The 21,228-nt window shown below is 43.2% G+C and overlaps 1 protein-coding gene across 4 annotated transcripts in view; it reads right to left on the bottom strand.

Annotated features, from left to right (window-relative positions):
- rnf44 (ring finger protein 44) overlaps positions 1–21,228 on the bottom strand; it is a 151,636-nt gene that overhangs the window by 123,629 nt on the left and 6,779 nt on the right. For 3 of the 4 annotated variants that reach the window (XM_085995274.1, XM_085995272.1, XM_085995271.1), the window contains exon 2: positions 7,929–8,002. The exons of the other annotated variant lie outside the window; for it this stretch is intronic. In XM_085995274.1, coding sequence (XP_085851400.1) covers positions 7,929–8,002 — 74 coding nt within the window. The remainder of the gene's footprint in view (positions 1–7,928; positions 8,003–21,228) is intronic. 4 annotated transcript variants of the gene reach the window in all.

Below are 21,228 nucleotides of genomic sequence, written 5' to 3'. Positions count from 1 at the left end.
GATGGTGGTGAGCCGCCTTCTTGAACCGCTGCAGTCCATATGGTGTAGGTACACTCACAATGCTGTTAGGAAGGGGGTTCCAGGATTTCGGCCCAGCGACAGTGAAGGAACGGCGATACAGGTCCAAGTCAGGATGGTGTGTGGCTTGGAGGGGAACTTGTAGGTGGTGATATTCCCATGCGTCTGCTACCCTTGTCCTTCTAAGTGGTAGAGGTCGCGGGTTTGGAAGGTGCTGTTGAAGGAGCTTTGGTGAGTTGCTGCAGTGCATCTTGTAGATGGTACACACTGCAGCCACAGTGCGCCGGTGGTGGAGGGAGTGAATGTTGAAGGTGGTGGATGGAGTGCCAATCAAGCGGGCTGCTTTATCCTGGGGTCACTCGGGCCGGGCCTCACAACCGCTCAGCCAGAGACACAGAGCGGAGGAGCGGCAGCGGGCGGCTGTCAACCACGCGGCCCGAGACACAGAGTGGGGGAGCGGCAGCGGCCGGCCGTCAACCGCGCGGCCCTCTAAACAGCCCTGGCAACGCCGGGCCCCTCCTGCTAGTACACTATAAATTGGCACTTACTGAATATTGAACTTTTCTTTCTTTTTCAGTCTCAAATGCTCCAGCCACTTTGTTTCCTTCAGATACATTATGGATGGTTACAGGCATGAATATTTAGCAGTTTAGTTATTGGCCACAGAACTGGAGGATCGCAAATGTTACACCCCTATAAAAAAGGGGAGTGGTAAACCTGGTACCTACAGGCCAATCAGTCTAATGTCAGTGGTGGGAAAAGTACTAGAGACTATTGTCAAGGACAAAATCAATTCTCAGTTGGAGAAACATGGGTTAATAAGGGACAGCCAGCACAGAATTGTTAAAGGCAAATTGTGTCTGTCTAACCTGATTGAGTACTTTGATGGAGTAACAGAGAGGGTTGAAGGTAGTAAAAGAAAGACATTTATATAGTGCCTTTCACGACCTCTGGACATCCCAAAGTGCTTTATATCCAATGAAGTACTTTTAAGTGTAGTCACTGTTATAATGTAGGAAACGTGGTAGCCAATTTGTGCACAGCAAGGTCCCACAAACAGCAATGTGGTAATGACCAGATAATCTTTTAATGATGTTGATTGAGATAAATATTGGCCAGGACACTGGGGATAACTCTCCTGTTCTTCTCTGAAATAGTGCCATGGGCAACATTCCCGCTAAGCTGTGCAGCCAGGCGGCAATCTGGAGGTCCAGCGCAGGCTGCTCACCTGCTTTTACATGGAGGAAATTGCGCATGCGTGAAAATTTGAATAGGCCGCGCAGCCAGTTAACGGGACCGTGCACGAAAAAAAATCAGAGGAAACATCAGCCATGGGATCATTTACATCCACCTGAGAGAGCACAGAGGGCGGGGCCTTGGTTTAACGTCTCATCCGCAAGACGGCACCTCCAACAGTGCAGCACTGGAATGTCAGCCTAGAATTTTGTGCTCAAGTCTCTGGAGTGGAACTTGAACCCACAACCTTCTGACTCAGAGGCGTGAGTGCTACCAAGTGAGCCATAGCTGACACTATGAAGCTGTATACATGGACTTTCAAAAGGCATCTGATAAAGTACCTCATAACAGACTTATAGAATGACATAGAATTTACAGCACAGAAACAGGCCAGTTGGCCCAGCTGGTTTGAGCCAATGTTTATGCTCCACACGAACCTCCTCCCACCCTATTAGCAGATCCTTCTATTACTTTCTCTTTCGTGTGCTTATTTAGCTTCCCCTTAAAATGTATCAACTTCAACTTTCGCTTCAACTAGTCCATGTGGTAGTGAGTTCCACATTCTAACCACTCTCAGGGTGAAGAAGTTTCTCCTGAATTCACTGTTGGATTTATTCATGACTAACTTATATTTATGGCCCCTAGTTTTGGACTCGTAACTTGTAAAGCAAAATTGTTTTTGTAACTTTAAAAAAACTTAGAATAAGGTAAATTCCATGAAAATAAAATCTGCAATGAGATGATTGGCCAGTTAATCAATTGCTGACGTGTTGGTTGAGAGGAGGGCAGCAGATGAATGCCCTGCTCTTTGAATAGTCCTATGGATCTTTAGTATCCACCCAAGCATGCAGCCGGGATCCCGGCATAGCACCTGGCATCACTGACAGTGCAGAACTCCCTCAGTATGACACTGAAGTGGCACCTTAGATTATATGCTCATGTTCCGGAGTGGGGCTTGAACCCATAGCTCCCTGGCTCATGGGTGAGAGTCATTACCAATTGAGACAAATTGTCTTTGAGGGAATGTTTGACCCTCTACCTCAAGTTGCAAAACTCAATCATGCTCTTGCGGGAAGTTAAACAACCCCATTCCCAGCTTAAGAGCAGGGAGACAATGGGATGAGAGTCTCGAACATATTTCCTATCTGCTTGCTCAGAGCAGCCTGGGAGGTCACTTAAACAGCCACCCAGGTGTATTGAATGGACAAGAGAAAAGAATGATACAGCACAGGAGGCCATTCAGCCCATCCTGCCAGCGCCGGCTCTTTGAAAGAGCTATCCAATTAGTCCCACTCCTTCCTGCTCTTTCTCCATAGCCCTGCAATTTTTTTCCTTTTCCAGTATATATCCATTTCCCTTTTGAAAGTTATTATTGAATCTGCTTCCGCCACCCTTTTTCAGGCAGCGCATTCCAGATCATCATAACTCGCTGCTTAAAAAATATTCTCATCTGTCCCTCTGGTTCTTTTGCTCATTACCTTAAATCTGTGTCCTCTGTTTAGAAACTCATGATATGAAAGGGACAGTAGTAACTTGGATACATAATTGGCTAAGTTATAGGAGGCAGAGAATAGTGATGAACTGATGTTTTTCTGACTGGAGAGAAGTATGCAGTGGGGTCCCCCAGGCATCGGTATTAGGACCATTGCTCTTATTATATATGTAAATGACCTGGACTTGGGTATAGGGAGTACAATCTCAAAGTTTGCATATGATACAAAATTTGGCAATGAGGTAAATAGTGAGGAGGATAGTAGCAGACTTCAGGAGGGCATAGACAGACTGGTGAAATGGGCAGACACGTGGCAGATGCAGATAAGTGTAAAATGATGCACTTTGGGAGAAACAACGTGGAGAGGCAGTAGAATCGAAATGATAATTTTTTGAGTGGGGTGCAAGAGCGGAGGGACGTGGGGGTGCATATTCACAAATCTTTGAATGTGGCAGGGCAAGTTGATAGGGTGGTTAAGAAAGCGTGTGGGATACTAAGTCATGCTAAACCTTTACAAATCACTGGTTAGGCCGCAGCTGTAGTATCGTGTACAATTTTGGCTGCCACACTTTAGGAAGGCTCTCAAGGCCTTGGAAAAGGTACAGAGGAGGTTTACCAGGATGATACCAGGATGAGGGACTTTAGTTATGTGGAGAGATTGGTGAAGCTGGGATTGTTCTCCTTAGAGCGGAGAAAGTTAAGCGGCGACGTAATAGAGGTATTCAAAATTATGAGGGGTTCTGATGGAGCAAGTAGGGAGAAACTGTTTCCTCTGGCAAGTGGGTCAGTAACCAGAGGTCATAGATTTAAAATAATTGGCAAAAGAACTAGAGGGGAAATGAGAATTATTTCCACACAGATGGTTGTTAAGATCTTGAATGCGCTACCTGAAAGGTTGGTGCCATTGGATTCCATGGGAAATTTCAATAGGCAATTGGACATGTACTTGAAGAGGACTAATTTGCAGAGTTATGGGGAGAAAGCTGGGGTGTGAGACTAAATTGGACGGCTCTTTCAATGAGTCGGCACAGGCATGATGGGCTGAATGGCCTCCTTCTGTGCTGTAAGATTCTCTGAAATATTTTAAGCCTAGTTACTGAAAAATAGATTGATTTTGAAAATTAAGATTTGGCACTGAAGGGGGTGACTCGAAGTAGATTCAGTTATGATGTTGATCTATGGGGTTGAAGGTCAGGTGGAGCAGCAAACCAAAAATAACTAATTGAACAAGTTTAGGTTCGATTATCAAATTGCAGGCTTTGGCTTGTTTGGCCCTTCTTTAAAAAAAAAATGAAAACAATCCAGCATCTTTTGGCACTGGGACAAGAGGTTCGTTTCTGTATAGGTGATGTTACTTTGCAACCAAGGGTGTGTTAGAGCAGTTGTGAGGCCAAGTGGCTACTGTCTATCCCCAGCAGTCTAATTAGGACAGACCACTTCATAATGATGCACTCATGTGGCATGCAGCTCAAAATCTTGTTAGTTTTTATTTATACTCCTATCCATTAGATCAGTTTCATTTACACTAAGTAGCCTGGGGGGGGAACACAAGTAGATATTAGGGCAATGACCAAAAGCTTGGTCAAAAAGGTAGGTTTTAAGCAGCATCTCAAAGAAGGAAAAAGAGGTAGCGAGGCAGAGAGGATTAGGGAGGGAATTCCAGAGCTTAGGTCCTTGGCAGGTGAAGGTACGGCCACCAATGGTGGAGCGATTAAAATCGAAGATGCACAAAAGGCCAGAATTAGAGGAGCGCAGGTATCTTGGAGGGTTGTGGGGTTGGAGGAGATTACAGAGATAGGGCGGGGTGAGGCCATGGAGGGATTTGAAAATAAGGATGAGAATTTTAAAAATCGAGGTGTTGCTTAACCAGGAGCCAATATAGGTCAGCAAGTATAGGGGTGATGGATGAATGGGACTTGGTGCGAGTTAGGTCACAGTTTTTGGATAACCTCAAGTTTACGGAGGGTAGAACATGGGAGGCCGGCGAGGAGAGCATTGGAATAGTCGAGTCTAGAGGTAACAAAGGCATGGATGAGGGTTTCAGCAGCAGATGAGCTGAGGTAGTGGCAGAGTCGGGCGATGTTCCAGAGGTGGAAATAGGCGGTCTTAGTGATGGCGTGGATCTGTGGTTGGAAGTTCATCTCTGGGTCAAATATGACACCAAGGTTACGAACAGTCTAGTTCAGCTTTAGGCAGTTGCCAGGGAGAGGGATGGAGTTGGTGGCTAGGGAATGGAGTTTGTGGCATGGACCAAAGACAAAGGCTTCAGTCTTCACAATATTTAGTTGGAGGAAATTTCTGCTCATAAGAATTAGGAGCAGAAGTAGGCCATATGGCTCTTTGAGCCTGCTCCGCTGTTCAATAAGATCATGGTTGATCTTCGACCTCAACTCCACTTTCCCGCCCGATCCCCATATCCCTTGATTCCCCTAGAGTCCAAAAATCTATCTATCTCAGCCTTGAATATACTCAACGACTCATCATCCACAGCCTTTTCAGGTAGAGGCTTCCAAAGATTCACAACCCTATGAGTGAAGAAATTCCTCCTCATCTCAGGCTTAAATGGCCGACCCCATATCCTCAGACTAAGCCCCCTAGATCTAGATGCTCCAGCCAGGGGAAACAACCTCTCAGCATCTACCCTGTCAATCTCCCTCAGAATCTTATATGTTTTAATGAGTACCAGATGTTGGACAAGCAACAGTCAATGCAGGAACCACCAATTTAAAGCCTCAAAAGAGAGGGACTGGCTGGTGCAACAAGATAGCACATTGTCTATTCATCACCAAGTTCTGGACTTGAATTCAGCCCAGATTAATAGAGTGAAAGCTTTTTCTCCCTGCCAGCCCTAAGAGTTGTAAGTGACAGAATTGGGCAGTTTCAACCCAAGCCCAGTAGGTAAAGTGGCACTATGTATAAAAAAAACAAACTTGTGCCGTGGTATATGTATCAGAGAACCATAAGGATACATGACATAGGAAATGGAAAATTCAGTTGTGTAAGAGAGACTGCTGTTCTGAGGTAGGCATTAAGACACAAGCAAACAGGTGATAGCAAATTGGCAGCCTGTTTTACACCCTACCTAATCATCTTTTCCATTTATATCTTGTCCAAGCTATACATGACCATTGGTCACCCCTCCCAATATCTCTTTCTGTGGTTTAGCATCCATTTTTGTCTGCTCATGCCTCTGTGAAGCACTTTGGGATGTTTTTTTCTGTGTTAAAAGTATAAATGCAAGTTATTGCTGTTGGTGCTGACAAAGAAAAAAGTTGTTGCATTTCTCCAGTACTGACATTGCTCATATTGATGCTTGTAAAAACTTTGTTGTATTGATGCAGTTTTCTATATTGCTACCAGATTTCCACAATATGATGTGGGTTTTTGAAATGAATAAATGTTGTTCTTTTTCCTAACTAGACAGCTGCCAATGTACATAATAATCATCAAGGAATTCACCAGATTTATAGTTTTGACCATTTAAAAAAGCTGTGTCTAGTAACTGCTAATTGTGTAGCATCTGACTATTGACAGACCAACATTTAATCTGGCTGTCAAGATGTTGGCCTATTGACAAGAACTAATAAATTACTCACAGTGGCGCAAGCTTCCTTTAAATGATGCATCGTTATTAAATTGTGACCCAATGACATCTGCCTCAAAATTATCAGCAAATTGAATTGGTCTTTTCTGGCTTTGTCATGCAAATCCCAGTTGCCATCTTCAGTGGTTCTGATGTTCATTAATTCCCAACACTTTCCCATCACTGTTAATATAGAACAGGTGCAGGGCAGTAAAATCCAAAGGATGCTGGCAGGGTCCCATGGAACAGATTTGAAAACACCAATTGTTTGAACCAGATAATATCCTGAAGTTTTATATACAAAGGGCCCATTATTTGGAAAATAAATAATAAACATTTATACCCACATTTGCTGCAACTTAAAAATCAGGAAATAAATAATTTATGAATATACTACAGTATTTCAGATGTTCTTAGTATAGTGAAAGAAAATGATTGTTTATGAAAGAGTACAGAATGGCGTTTACTTCATATATTCCATCACAACTCGATATCAAGATAGTGCTTAAACTTTGAATAGCGTTTATTTAATACATGTATAGTGTGATGTAGATACACTCATTAGTTGTCTCAAAATCTTACTCAAATGTGTAGTATTTAATATGAGTTTTGACTGATCTCCACCTCCAAATTAAAGGGTGTCTCTATTCTGTATGGAGTACCCATGTTGGTAATATGTGTACAGTGAACTAATTTATTTCTGCACTGGATGTATGTAAAAGTTCCTTCATATTAGGATTTAAATGATAACACAATTGTAGATGTACACACTTATTGCTCACCCTTGTGTTTTGTCGTGGTGGTTTTCAGACCTATAATTTAGTGGGATGCTCTGTTGCAGGGCTTGGGAATAGAAGATAAAAGTCAGTCATTTCAATACAGCAGTTTCAATAAGGCTAAACTCCAGTGATCAGAGAGCCCTATGGAGGACATTTGTTGGCCAACATTGTGTTTCATGCTAAATTTAAAGCTGCTGACTGATCGTCTGTCAGAAAATTTGCCAGTTTCCCTTTTTCAGTAATACAAACGCAAAATACTGCGGATGCTGGAAATCTGAAATAAAAACAGAAAATGCTGGAAATACTCAGCAGGTCAGGCAGCATCTGTGGAGAGAGAAACAGAGTTAACGGTTCAGGTCGATGGCCCTTCATCTGACGAAGGGTCATCGACCTGAACCGTTAACTCGGTTTCTCTCTCCACAGCTGCTGCCTGACCTGCTGAGTATTTCCAGCATTTTCTGCTTTTATTCCCTTTTCCAGTGATTGGTCAGTGAGGTTTGGTCAGGTATTATGCTTAAATGGTTACTTAAACAATGACCATTAGGCTGCAAGTGTAACTATCGACACATTTTACATGGGTTACAAAATTGCATTTCCTCACACACTCTGAATTTTTGTCAAATCCTTTTATATTTTGGAGTTCTCGGCAACTGATCCTTTCCTAACCAGCTTCAAAAATTAAAAAATAAATGATCTAGATATAAAGATTTAACTGATTGGACTGTCTCCACATCAGTGGCTTTTCCCAACATTTTGAAATTATTTATTCATGGAAATTATAATGTTGATCATGGCCTAAAATGTATTGTGAAGCACCTACCTTGCTGTCACCGTCCTCATTACAATTATAAGTTTGTTGACTTGCCAGGTACTGAAAAGATGGACTCAGCTCTCCTGCTTAAAGAAAATAAAACATATAAATGAAAAAGGATAAAAGGATAAAGCTAATAATCAATCTAAATAAAGCTGTGTTTAAAGCAGTTAATTGCAGTAGTTGTTTAACGAAACAATAAAAAAACACACTGGTGGTATCACATGAGCTGTAACACACCTCATGGATTAAAATTTGTCGGATTGATTTTGTCTTCCAAATTGACAGCTTTTTTTTTGTCATTTTGAAGACGTTTGGCTGCATTTTCCATAGCTCCGGCACTTTCCGATCAATCATATTTACAGTCTGTAAAGGTTTCCTTCAGAAAAATGGACTCCCCAGCAAGCACGTGGTTTGACCAGGGTCAGCTGGCAAATATTCCATTGTTTCAATTCCAATAAAAAAAAATAGAAACAACTGAATCTCAAATGAGCTGCCTTTCCAGTATCATTCACTCTCACACCTCGGAAGGATTCAAATGCATTCATATTCAAGAACATGATGCAAATACAGACAGACTCTATTCGACATCATGCAACTAGTTAAGGAAACCACTTTGTTTCAGAATAGTCAGTCAAATAAGTGCATACATTGATTTCGAATGGTTGGGGGGGGATTTAAAATTTAGACTACTTATAAATATACACCTATTGCAAGTGGGCAGGTTGGAGTTGTGCATACTCATCTACCCAAACTGTGACAGACATTGGGCAGGATTTTCATTGGGCCGTGGAGGTGGGATTGGAGGCGTGTGGGGGTTTAAAATCGCGAAATCAGGGGGGGGGGGGCCCAGTTTCAAAGGAGGTGGCTACCCGACCTGTGCTGGGACCCGCCTCCCTGAGGCGGGAAGGGGATTAGTGCCAATTAACTGCCTGTTAACAGGTAGTTAACAGGCAGTTTTTAGCCTAATCCCTATTTTAATCCCTGAAGTGTGGGATTCCCGACGGCTCCAAACCACGCCAAGTTAGCGAGGTGGACCGTCGGGCTGAAGGGCTTGGAGGGTTCGAGATGTCCGGTGTTCAGGTGAGTGATGTGTGCATAGGTAAGTGTGTTTGGTGTGTGTAAAGTGTTTAAAGAAGTTTTACTTACCTTTACAGCCTTCCTTCCTTCAGGTCTCGGGAGTCCCTCATCTCACCGGCACAGAAAGCAGAATGGCCGCGAGCTGTCAAAATCTGCAGCATTCAGCTTTCTGTTCTGGAGAGATCTCTAAATCAGCCTGAGAGGAAGGAAGTACATATTGTCAGTGTTTGACAGCTTCAAAGAGCTGTCAAATGCTGATCTTTCATCTGTCAAAAGCTCTTGACAGATGAAATGTCAATCTGTGACGTCACCTGTTGCCGGGTGGCCCTTAATTGGCCTGCTGAGCCCGCTCAACAAGGTCAATCAAGTGAAAATCAAGTGGGTTGGCCACAACTCGATGGAGGCAGGACTGCAACCCCAAAAGTTGTAGACGCCTCCTACACGCCTCCAGTATCAAAATCCAGCCCAAATAGGTTCAGTAAATTGTCTGTCGTTCCTGCTCACCTGGAAGGAAAAGGATTAGGGAATTGGTTCCCCAATTTTCTGAGCACAAAATAAAAACAATGTACCCTTATGAAAAAAAAAGCATGCAGCTGTTTAGATATGTATTCTCCTCTCTCCTCCCCAAAAATAGAAATGCAAAGAAGATGGTTGGTACATTTAACATTCTGTTGCAGATATCCTCAAGAACACTCCGGTTATTGGATTATTTTTTCCAGTCTATGTCATGGGCCTAATCCTCAGAATACATACATCAAATAACTGAATGAAAATAGACTGCAGCGCAGGGTAAGCATCACTTCCCCATTGCCACAAAAAATACACATAAAAAAAACATTTCCTTAACAAACCTTTGCTAAATTCAGCAATACTGTACTATGCAGGCAATTTCCAGATTATTTGCATCTAAGCATCCTTGGTTAAAAAAATTAATTGGCATAATGAAAACTGTTATTACATGCAATGACTTTATGTATTAAAATTGAAATGAATGTCAGGGTTTAAGGTGGTCCTTATTATCAAATAAAAGCTAAGTATAACAGAGATTTTTTCTAAAAAAAAGGCTTTATAACAGTTTTCCAGGCAGTTTCGGCTGAAGTCAAACAAGAAATCCTTGTGCGTGTTAGGACGCGTTTGAAAGCTGCTGCAAGCTATTCATCTTTTTAGTTATTTATGGCTCTTTCCTCCCTTTCCCACAAAACAATATGCTCCTCCTCTCCTGCTGGCATTGACTCATCGTTGGGTACTGTGCAGCCTCCGTTTTTATGATGTGATAGCAGACAGTGAGTGTCGACAGTCAGAGCATCACTGCTAAGCCTGATCCTGGTCCACACATGCAAACTTTCCAGCATGGGTCACTGAATAGCCATTAGAGGGGGGGGGGGGGGAACCCTATCTGATTTTCCCCTCCACAGCCCAGGGACGCTGAGGCTAATTAAAGTGCTGCTACGGCTATACTGGTTGAGATCAGCACAGATCTGGAACTGAACCTGGGGCCTTCTAGTCTGTATGGCCCAGTTATATAGTACTTTTATGAAGTGAGCTATTGGGGGAGTGTCACTGCTACAGTTTACTGAAACATTTGAAATTTAAAACTGCTGCAGAACTTATCAACTATTTTACGCTCATCCTTTACCGCTGAGCCACACAAGACCATCTAGGTGTGATCCCTGGTCCAGTTCACAATTCCCAGGCTAGGAAGGGAAAAATAAGCAGCCAGGATTCACACTCCATGACCTTTACTGGAAAGTGCCTGTGTGTTTGGATATCAGGTGAGGCCAAGACTGAACTGTTGGCATTCAGTGACGAATAACCACTTGCGAGAAGTACTGAAGACCCGTCAGCATCCATGGAACCACACCCCAGCATGACTCACTACATTCAAACAGGAGGGAAGGGAAGAAGTTCTATCTGTATAGATGCAACATTAAGTTAAGGGCATACGTCAGTACTGAAAGTTGTAAAATCAAGTTTGAGTGTTATTTTTAAATTTCACATTAGCAGATATTCTTAAAAGAAACTGGTACTTGCAACTCATTGAGAAAAAGACTAAAAATGGAAAGGTGCATCCATCCACATTACAACAGCGGCAAGAAAGTTCAGAAACTGTATAAAAGTCAGATTTGAAACTCAGCCATTCCTCTGAACAGAGTGATGCTTTCTAGCAGATTAGCCAAATGAAGATGTACGTCACCACATGAAGCCAATACAGTGTCTGCACTGTGAGTGATCAAAGCAATCTCTGATCTTCCACTTTAAGAGGCCTTGTAGAAAAGGAAAACAGGTCAGTCGAGGGGAGTATTCTTTTAAATGCAGCTTTTCCTGAGGCCCTAATCGTCGCATCTGATTACAGTGTTTACTTAATAGGAATGAGTGGATAAAGGGGAATACCATATTCACTATTGTGGGATTCCATAAGCTTTTACATCAGTACAAGTATTCTGGAAAATCTGAACAATGAAATCTCATCTCAGAAAAACTATTTTTAAATTTACATAATGTATAGAGTGCAGTCCTGTGGTTCAATTGTAATGCCCCTAAACAGATGTAGAACATTTACTTTATCAGTTTGGGATTTATAAGCTTACTTATTAAATGGGTATTTTTCCTTTTCCTGAAATAGTAGTTCATGACTTGAGAATAGTTTATCTTTTGTACTTTACATCAGCAGACTTTCCCCTCCAGTCTCAAACAAAGAGTTTGCTATTTCAGAAAGTCTAATTGTTTGCATGTATTCATCAAGCATGCTGTGGCCCAATGGATAAACAAATATTGTACATGGAAAATATCATCAATGACTCAGGTTCACGAGTCATTGTGTGTCTCAGTTTAGCCGACCATGAATAAAACAGCCATGAACACACACTGACTTTTTAGTTTCCCCCATTTAAAAGCAGCTACATCAGTTTCCCAACACACTGGGCATTTAGTAAATGCTAATGTTCTGTGGGAACTGCATTGTTTGATATAATTACTTGCAATTCTACATGTATAGCATTGTACAAAATAGCTATTGCTTACGGAATATATTTTAAAATTCTTCCTTTTATGTGGGTTTTATTTTTCTTCTTGCCAATTTTTCCCTTCCTCTCCGAATCCGAAGTTGTTGACCCCTTGCTGGAGTATGGTTCCACGCTCTCTGGTATGTCACTCAAGTGGCCATTATTCACGCCTGAGCCTCGACAGTGAGTGTTAGTGCTATTTAACTGTGGTGTGGACAGCATCTCACTTGATCTCCTCTCATCAAACTTTCACACATGCACACCTCCAACAGAGGGTGCTGGATAGCTATGAAAACTAGCAGTCCCAGCCAATTTCCCCTTTCCTAACTAAGGGGGACCGAGGCTACTTCTAGTGCCCCTATTGCCATCCTTGGCTGAGATCAACTAAATTGAACACAGGCGGACCGTAGGATCAAAATCTTCCTGGTACACGTCACTCAGCTACTCACTATGTATATCTGCTAAGCCTTCAGGAAAACATTTATGTTCAATAAGGAAGAACTCCTTTAATACAGCCGGTTTTGCTGGTTTCTGCACACATTCTCAGGGTCAAACAAAGTGACGGACATGATAGTGAGCCTATTACATCTGTCAGTGAAAAACACGCTGCCTTGGCAACAGGGTCAGTCTGCAGATGAGAGGAAACATGTAGATGCGGTTCAGTTAGTTCACTCAAGTAAGAACATTGATGTTAATGCAGCAGCACTCCTCCATGTTTTATAAACAGATGCTGCGTTACCCATAGTTTGGGGTTTTGTTTCTCACAAAATCATAATATTATCAATTCCAGTACTAACAAGTCATATCCAAGCATGTAGTTCTTTCAGTGTTGCACAGTGGCTGCGTTTCAGTATCTCACCCACCCCACCCCCCAAAAAAAATCAGGTCCCAGGTCCTGTCATTTGTTTGCAATCCAAATTAAAGCATGAAAGCATTCCAACTGTAAAGTAAAATCCTACTGTACACAAAAGAAATTTCCCTATTTAACGATGTTGGAGATTTGCTGCACGTGGCTTCTTTCAGATGTATTTATGCAAGAGTTTATTGGGAATTCATGATTAAATACTGGAACATTATCAGTCATTTGCTGTGTCAACTCTATATTGTAAAAACTGCAGTACGATTCAGTTACAAATCCAGTGGTATTGACTTTGAAACAATACACAAATAGTACTGGGGCTGTCAGACTACCCAAGTGAGAGACTAAATCCTGCCCAAAGATAAAAACATAAAAGATACAAATTAAAAAAAGTTACAACTCTAATTATCTCAACTACCAAAATAGGAACAGGAGTAGGCCATTCAGCCCGTTCACCATTCAATTAGGCCATAGATGATCTGTACCTCAGTGGGCTCCACCATTATTGAGGATGGGGATATTCATGGAGCCTCCTCCTCCAGTTACAGGAAACTTTGGTTTATCCGGAGGTTAACTGTCCAGAATGCTCGAGCCACCGGCAAAAATCAGGAGCCGTTTCGTTAGGTTTTTTTTCTTCTCGTTGCTTTTTTTCCCCACCAGTCAGGCTCTGCAAGGTCTCGCTGAAGCTGTTGCTAAGCTACAGAGACGCTTGCAAGGTACGGCCGACTGTTTAGAAGCACAGGGTTTGTTGCCAGATACGGAGCTCAAAATCTCCGTATGTTTCAACATTAGCGCTGGTTTGTCCGGCAGTTTTGATGGGACGGCAACAGCTCGGTCCCGTCGGTGCCGGGTAGCACAAAGTTTCCTGTAGTTGTTTAATGGTCCACCACCATTCACGACTGGATGTGGCAGGGCTACAGAGCTTTGATCTGATCCGTTGATTGTGGGATCGCTTAGCTCTGTCTATAGCATGCTGCTTCTGCTTTTTAGCATGCACGTAGTCCTGTGTTGCAGCTTCCCCAGGTTGGCACCTCATTTTTATGTACGCCTGGTGCTGCTCTGGGCTTGCTCTTCTACACTCCTTATTGAACCAGGGTTGGTCCCCTGGCTTGGTGGTAATGGTAGAGTGAGGGATATGCCAAGCCATGAGGTTACAGATTGTGGTGGAATACAATTCTGCTGCTGCTGGCCTACAACGCCTCAATGGGAATGGTAGCATAGAGGTAATGTCACTGGACTAATGATCCAGAGACGCGAGTTCAAATCCCACCACGGCAGCTGGGGAATTTAAATTCAGTTAATTAAATAATCTGGAATAAAAAGCTAGTATCAGTAATGGTAACCATGAAACTATCAGATTGTCATAAAAACCCATCTGGTTCACTAATGCCCTTCAGGGAAGGAAATACGCCGTCCTTACCTGGTCTGGCCTATATGTGACTCCAGACCCACAGCAATGTGGTTGACTCTTAACTGCCCTCTGAAATGGCCTAGCAAGTCACTCAGTTGTAACTAACGTGAGTGCAAAAGACAAGGCTGAAGTATTTGCAACCATCTTCAGCCAGAAGTGCCGAGTGGATGATCCATTTCGGCCTCCTTCCGATGTTGCCATCATCACAGAAGCCAGTCTTCAGCCAATTCAATTCACTCCATGTGATATCAAGACACGGCTGAGCGAACTGGATACAGTAAAGGCTATGGGCCCCAACAACATCCTGGCTATTGTGCTGAAAACTTGAGCTCCAGAAATAGCTGTGCCTCCAGCCAAGCTGTTCCAGTACAGCTACAACACTGGCATCTATCCGACAATGTGGAAAACTGCCCAGTTATGTCCTGTTCACAAAAAGCAGTACCAACCCAACCCGACCAATTACCACCCCATCAGTCTACTCTCAATCATCAGCAAAGTGATGGAAGGTGTCATCGACAGTGCTATCAAGTGGCACTTACTCACCAATAACCTGCTCACTGATGCCCAGTTTGGGTTCCACCAAGACCACTCGGCTGCCAACCTCATTACAGCCTTGGTCCAAACATGGACAAAGGAGCTGTATTCCAGAGGTGAGGTGAGAGTAACTGCCTTTGATATTAATGCAGCATTTGACCGAGTGTGGCATCAAGGAGCCCTAGTAAAACTGAAGTCAATGGGAATCAGGGGGAAAACACTCCACTGGCTGGAGTCATACCTAGCACTAAGGAAGATGGTTGTGATGATTGAAGGTCAATCATCACAGCTCCAGGACATCGCTGCAGGAGTTCCTCAGGGCAGTGTCCTAGGCCCAACCATCTTCAGCTGCTTCATCAATGACCTTCCCTCCAACATAAGGTCAGAAATGGGCATGTTCGCTGATGACTGCACAGTGTTCAGTGCCATTCACAACTCTTCAGATAATGAAGCAGTCCATGCCCACATGCAGCAAGACCTGAACGATGTTCAGGCTTGAGATGATAAGTGGCAGGTAACATTCGTGCCACAGAATTGCCAGGCAATGACTATCTCCAACAAGTTAGAGTCTAACCACCTCCCCTTGACATTCAACGGCATTACCATCACCGAATCCTCTACCATCAACATCCTGGGGGTCACCATTGACCAGAAACTTAACTGGACCAGCCAAATAAATACGGTGGCAACAAAAGCAGGTCAGAGGCTAGGTATTCTGTGGTGAGTGTCTCACCTCCTGACTCCCCAAAGTCTTTCCACCATCTACAAGGCACAAGTCAGGAGTGTGATGGAATACTCTCCACTTGCCTGGATGAGTGCAGCTGCAACAACACTCAAGAAGCTCGACACCATCCAGGACAAAGCAGCCCGTTTGATTGGCACCCCATCCACCACCTTAAACATTCACTCCCTCCACCACCGACGTACCGTGGCTGCAGTGTGTACCATCTACAAGATGCACTGCAGCAACTCACCAAGGCTTCTTCGGCAGCACCTTCCAAACCCGCCACCTCTTCCACCTAGAAGGACAAGGGCAGCAGGCGCATGGGAACACCACCACCTCCAAGTTCCCCTCCAAGTCACTCACCATCCTGACTTAGAAGTATATTGCCGATCCTTCATCGTCACTGGGTCAAAATCCTAGAACTCCCTACCTAACAGCACTGTGGGAGGACCTTTACCACACGGACTGCAGCGGTTCAAGGCGGCGGCTCAAGGGCAACTAGGGATGGGCAATAAATGCTGGCCTTGCCAGCAAAGCCCACATCCCATAAACGAATATAAAACAAAATTCCATTTACCCGCCTTTCTTACATAGCCCATGATGCCTTTATTTAACAAAAATCTACCAATCTCAGTCTTGAAAATTTTAATTGACCTAGCATACATATCCTTTTGGGGAAGAGAGTTCCAGAATTCCACTACGCTTGTGTGTGGAAAAAATACTTTCCGATTTCACTCTTGAATGGCCTAGCTCTAATTTTAAGTTTGTGCCGCACCCCCACCTGCCCCCTGTTCTAGACTCCCCACTAGAGGAAATAATTTCTCTGTATCTACCCTACGAATTTCTTTATCATTTTAAAAACTTGAGTTAGATCACCCCTCAACCTCTGTCCATGTCAAAGTGATATATAAAGTTGCCAGATACAAAATGCAAAGTCCATCACCAATTAAATTCTCAGTCTAAATACAAATTTTTAGTTTTCCAAAAGCAGTAAAGTGAGAAATGTTACAAATCAAAGCAAATTATAATTTAAAGAAACACAACCACTTCTCCCAGTGAAACTAATGGCAATGAAGATAACGGCCAACCAACGGGCTAGGTTACATAGAATACATCTTTCACATGTGCAGTCTACACTTGCTTCCAACAAGAAAGTAGGTTGTAAAATTTCATTAGTCGTCCATGTTTGAAAAACTGAAAAACAAAGCAACTAACGAGCTTACAGGTTAGTCTATACAGGGCTTTATGAGATCATGAATCTAACTATTTTCAAGTTCTGGGTGTGCCCAGTTTTGTTCTCGCCATCTCCTTGATCAAAAAATTTACCATGATAATGTAGGAGTCTACGTACTCCTAACAAAATCTACTGAACTCGGAGAGGTTCAACAGAAAAGGTTTAATTGTTGAGACCACATGTTGAACACAAAAATGGCGTCAGAGACTACACCAAGTCCGACTGCTTTTCATCAGTCCACAGCTTCGACTGCCCCTCCCCCGCTCTGGGCTTAACTATGTTGCAGATCGAGTTTCTTAAAGGTGTGATCCTTCTTAAAGGCATGACACCTGATTTATAGTCTACGGACCGAAAAGCGGATTGTGTCCTTTCTGTGATCGGTACGCCACAATAACTACATTAATCCAGTGTATCGCAGCTACTCCCTGTTCTAATGAGAGCATGGAATATTTCAAGAAAATGTGCACAAGTGATCCCCTATTTTTCAGATGTATGATTGCATTCTAAAGTGTATATCCTGCTAGCAACAGATTATCTGGGTGTACCCCCATAAGAAAAGTTGTGCTATGAGTATTACAAATGTAAATAGTATAAGTCTCACTGAACAAATCTTAATTAATGAACAAATCTTAATTAATGAGAGAAATTAAATTAAGTTATTACTTTTACAGCAGGTGGTAAAACTTATTTTGCAAAAGTTTATTTATTCTGATAATGGAGAGATTGAAATTAATATTCATTTTAAAGCAAGCGTCTCTTTACATTTACTGCAAGCAATCTCGGTTAGAACCAATTCAATTAAATGTCCTGTCTGTCACTTAGCAGTATATTAGTTTATTTTAACTTGCATTTACATATCAACTTTAATGTAGAAAATCACCCCAAGGTGCTACACAGAAGCATAATCAGACAACAATCGACAGCTAGCCAAAGAAAGGGAAATTAGGAAGGGAGACTAAAAGCTTGGTCAAAGAGGTGGGTTTTAAGGAAAGTCTTAATGGAGAAAAAGGAGGTGGAGATGTGAAGAGGTTGATGGAGGGAATTCCAGAACTCAGAACCACTAATGCTGGGGCAAAGGGATTTTGGGATGCACAAGAGTCCAGAGTTGGAGGAATGCAGAGTTCTTGGAGGGTTGTAGGGCTGGAGAGGGTTACAGAGATAGGAAGGTGCGAGGCCATGAAACGATTTAACACAAGGATGAGAGGTTTAAATTTTATTCTGGGAGACAATGTAAGTCAGTGAGGACAAGCGTGATGGGTAAGTGGGACTTGGTGCGGGACAGGATATGGACTATGGACAGCAGAGTTTTGGATGAGTTGAAATTTATGGAGCGTGGAGAATAGGAGGCCGGCCAGGAGAACATTGGATTAGTGGAGTCTGGAAGTGAACAAAGGCATGGATGAGGGTTTCAGCAGAAAATGGGCTGAGACAGGGCGGAGATGGGTGATGCTATGGAGGTGGTAGTAGGCAGTCTTTGTGAGAGAGGATATGGGGTTCGATGCTCAGCTCTGGGTCAAATAGATGCAATGCTCAGTAATGCAAACTAGTGCTTCTCTTTTGTTCTCTCACAATAAGTCCAAGTACCATTTGCAATAGATAGCATTATACAGGCTGCATTCAACAAAAAGGTTGTATTTTAGATTTCCACATTATGTCGATTGATATGTCCCAGTATTAACAGATAGAATGGAACAAAGAACCAATCATTCTACATCAAGCAAGGAAATAAAACAATAACTTGGGGACATCAGTATTCAGGTGACAAATTTCACCTCATATTTCATTAACTTTTCTTAATACATTCAGGAGCAGTATGTGCCTGGGAGCCTGCTTTAATTATCCCCATTATTAGAGCATTACTTTCTCATTTTTGTGTCTGCAGGTTTAGTCTAAATGCACCATGACTTGCAGATAGCTTGAAGATCAAACATAAATGGCTGCAATACATAAACATTTGATCATGGGGAGGATCTACTTATGTGGTTGAAGGAGTTCCTCTAGTTTGTAATTTTGAAGCAAGATGATACAACAAAACATAGATTGTGCAAAGAAACTTCACAGGTTGTGCAAAAGAACATCAGTCAGGCATGATTTAAAACAACACAGTAATTTCAGAAAGCCAAGTGCATGAGCACAAAGCTGTAGTTTGTTGAGAAAGAACAGAGTCTACAGCAAGAACAGCACAATATTAGTACAAGCTCCATATAATTCAGTGCACAGCAGATAGGTGTTTTACAAAAATTTAAACACATCTTATTTTGTTATGTCAATTGTTTTGTTATTTTACACTTGACAGAAGTGGTGGAACAAGAGTATCTGATCGAGCAAATGCTATTGCAGTGTCCAGGCAACCATTTTAACCATTTAATAATGAGAAGAACCTTATTTTTTGTTTTTACACAGACTTGGTTTGCTCCCAAATTATCAAGTACATCTATTAAGACTTCACAACAGCTTACTTGACAGAGCGAAGAATTGCTCACATCTTTCCTAGCCTTTATAATGGAGCAACTAGTGCAAATGTTGAGGAGAAATGGTGTGTACTCGCTTCCTTAAAAATGGGCATTAAAAAAAAAAGACTTGTATTTATATAGCAGGATGTTCCAAGGTGCTTTGCAGCCAATGAAGTATTTTTTGAAGTGTAGTCACTGTTGTAATGTAGGAAAGAAAGCAGCCAATTTCTGCAGTTGGTCCCACAAACAGCAATGTGATAATGACTTAGATATTCTGTTTTAGTGACATTGGTTGAGGGATAAATATTGGCCAGGACACCAGGATAACTTCCCTGCTCTTCTTCAAATAGTGCCATGGGATAGTTTATGTCCACCCAAGAAAAATGGATGAGACACTTCATCAGATAATGGTAACCATTAAACTATCGGATTGTCGTAAAAACCCATCTGGTTCACTAATGTCCTTTAGGGAAGGAAATCTGCCGTCCTTACCTGGTCTGGCCTATATGTGACTCCAGACCCACAGCAATGTGGTTGACTCTTAACTGCCCTCTGAAATGGCCTAGCAAGCCGCTCAGTTGTAACAAACCGCTACAAAACAACATTTAAAAAAGGAAACCGGATGGACCACACGGCATCGACCTCGGCACCGGACACGGCAGCGGCACACCCAGCCCAGTCAATCCTGCAAAGTCCTCCTCACCAACATCTGGGGACGTGCCAAAATTGGGAGAGCTGTCCCACAAACTAGTCAAGCAACAGCCTGACATAGTCATACTCACAGAATCATACCTTTCAGCCAATGTCCCAAACTCCTCCATCACCATCCCTGGGTATGTCCTGTCCCACCGGCAGGACAGGCCCACCAGGGGTGGCGGTACAGTGGTCTAGAGTCAGGAAGGAGTGGCCCTGGGAGTCCTCAACATTGACTCCGGACCCCATGAAGTCTCATGGCTTCAGGTCAAGCATGGGCAAGGAAACCTCCTGCTGATTACCACCTACCACCCTCCCTCAGCTGATGAATCAGTACTCTGCCATGTTGAACACCACTTGCAATAAGCACTGAGAGTAGTAAGGGCACAGAATGTACTCTGGGTGTGGGACTTCATTGTCAATCACCAAGAGTGGCTCGGTAGCACCATTATTGACCGAGCTGGCCAAGTCCTGAAGGGCATAGCTGCCAGTCTGGGTCTGCGACAGGTGGGGAGAGAACCAACATGAGGGAAAAACCTACTTGACCTCGTCCTCACCAATCTACCTGTCGCAGATGCATCTGTCCATGACAGTATTGTTAGCAGTGACCACCGCACAGTCATTGTGGTGACGAAGTCCCGTCTTCACACTGAGGACACCCTCCATCGTGTTGTGTGGCACTACCACCGTGCTAAATGGGATAAATTCAGATCTAGCATCCATGAAGTGCTGTGGGCCATCAGCAGCAGCAGAATTGTATTCCACCACAATCATGGCCCGGAATATCCCCCACTCTACCATTACCATCAAGCCAGGGGACCAACCCTGGTTCAATGAGGAGTGTAGAAGAGCATGCCTGGAGCAGCACCAGGCATACCTAAAAATGAGGTGCCAACCTGGGGAAGCTGCAACGCAGGGCTACATGCATGCTAAAAAGAGGAAGCAGCGTGCTATAGACAGGGCTAAGCGATCCCACAATCAACAGATCAGATCAAAGCTCTGCAGTCCTGCCACATCCACTCGTGAATGGTGGTGGACCATTAAACAACTAACTGGAGGAGGAGGCTCCATGAATATCCCCATCCTCAATGATGGTGGAGCCCAGCACGCGAGTGCAAAAGGCAAGGCTGAAGCGTTTGCAACCATCTTCAGCCAGAAGTGCTGAGTGGATGATCCATATCGGCCTACTCCTGAGGTTCCCACCATCTCAGAAGCCAGTCTTCAGCTAATTCGATTCACGCCACATGATATCAAGAAACGGCTGTGTGCACTGGATACAGCAAAGTCTATGGGCCCCGACAAAATCCCAGCTATCGTGC

Source organism: Somniosus microcephalus, chromosome 8 (genome assembly GCF_052327205.1).
Source record: "Somniosus microcephalus isolate GS21.2 chromosome 8, FLI_Smic_1.0, whole genome shotgun sequence".
Classification (NCBI taxonomy): Eukaryota; Metazoa; Chordata; class Chondrichthyes; order Squaliformes; family Somniosidae; genus Somniosus; species Somniosus microcephalus.
Note: the sequence above shows the minus strand (reverse complement) of the source record. Positions and strands in the feature narration are given on the sequence as shown.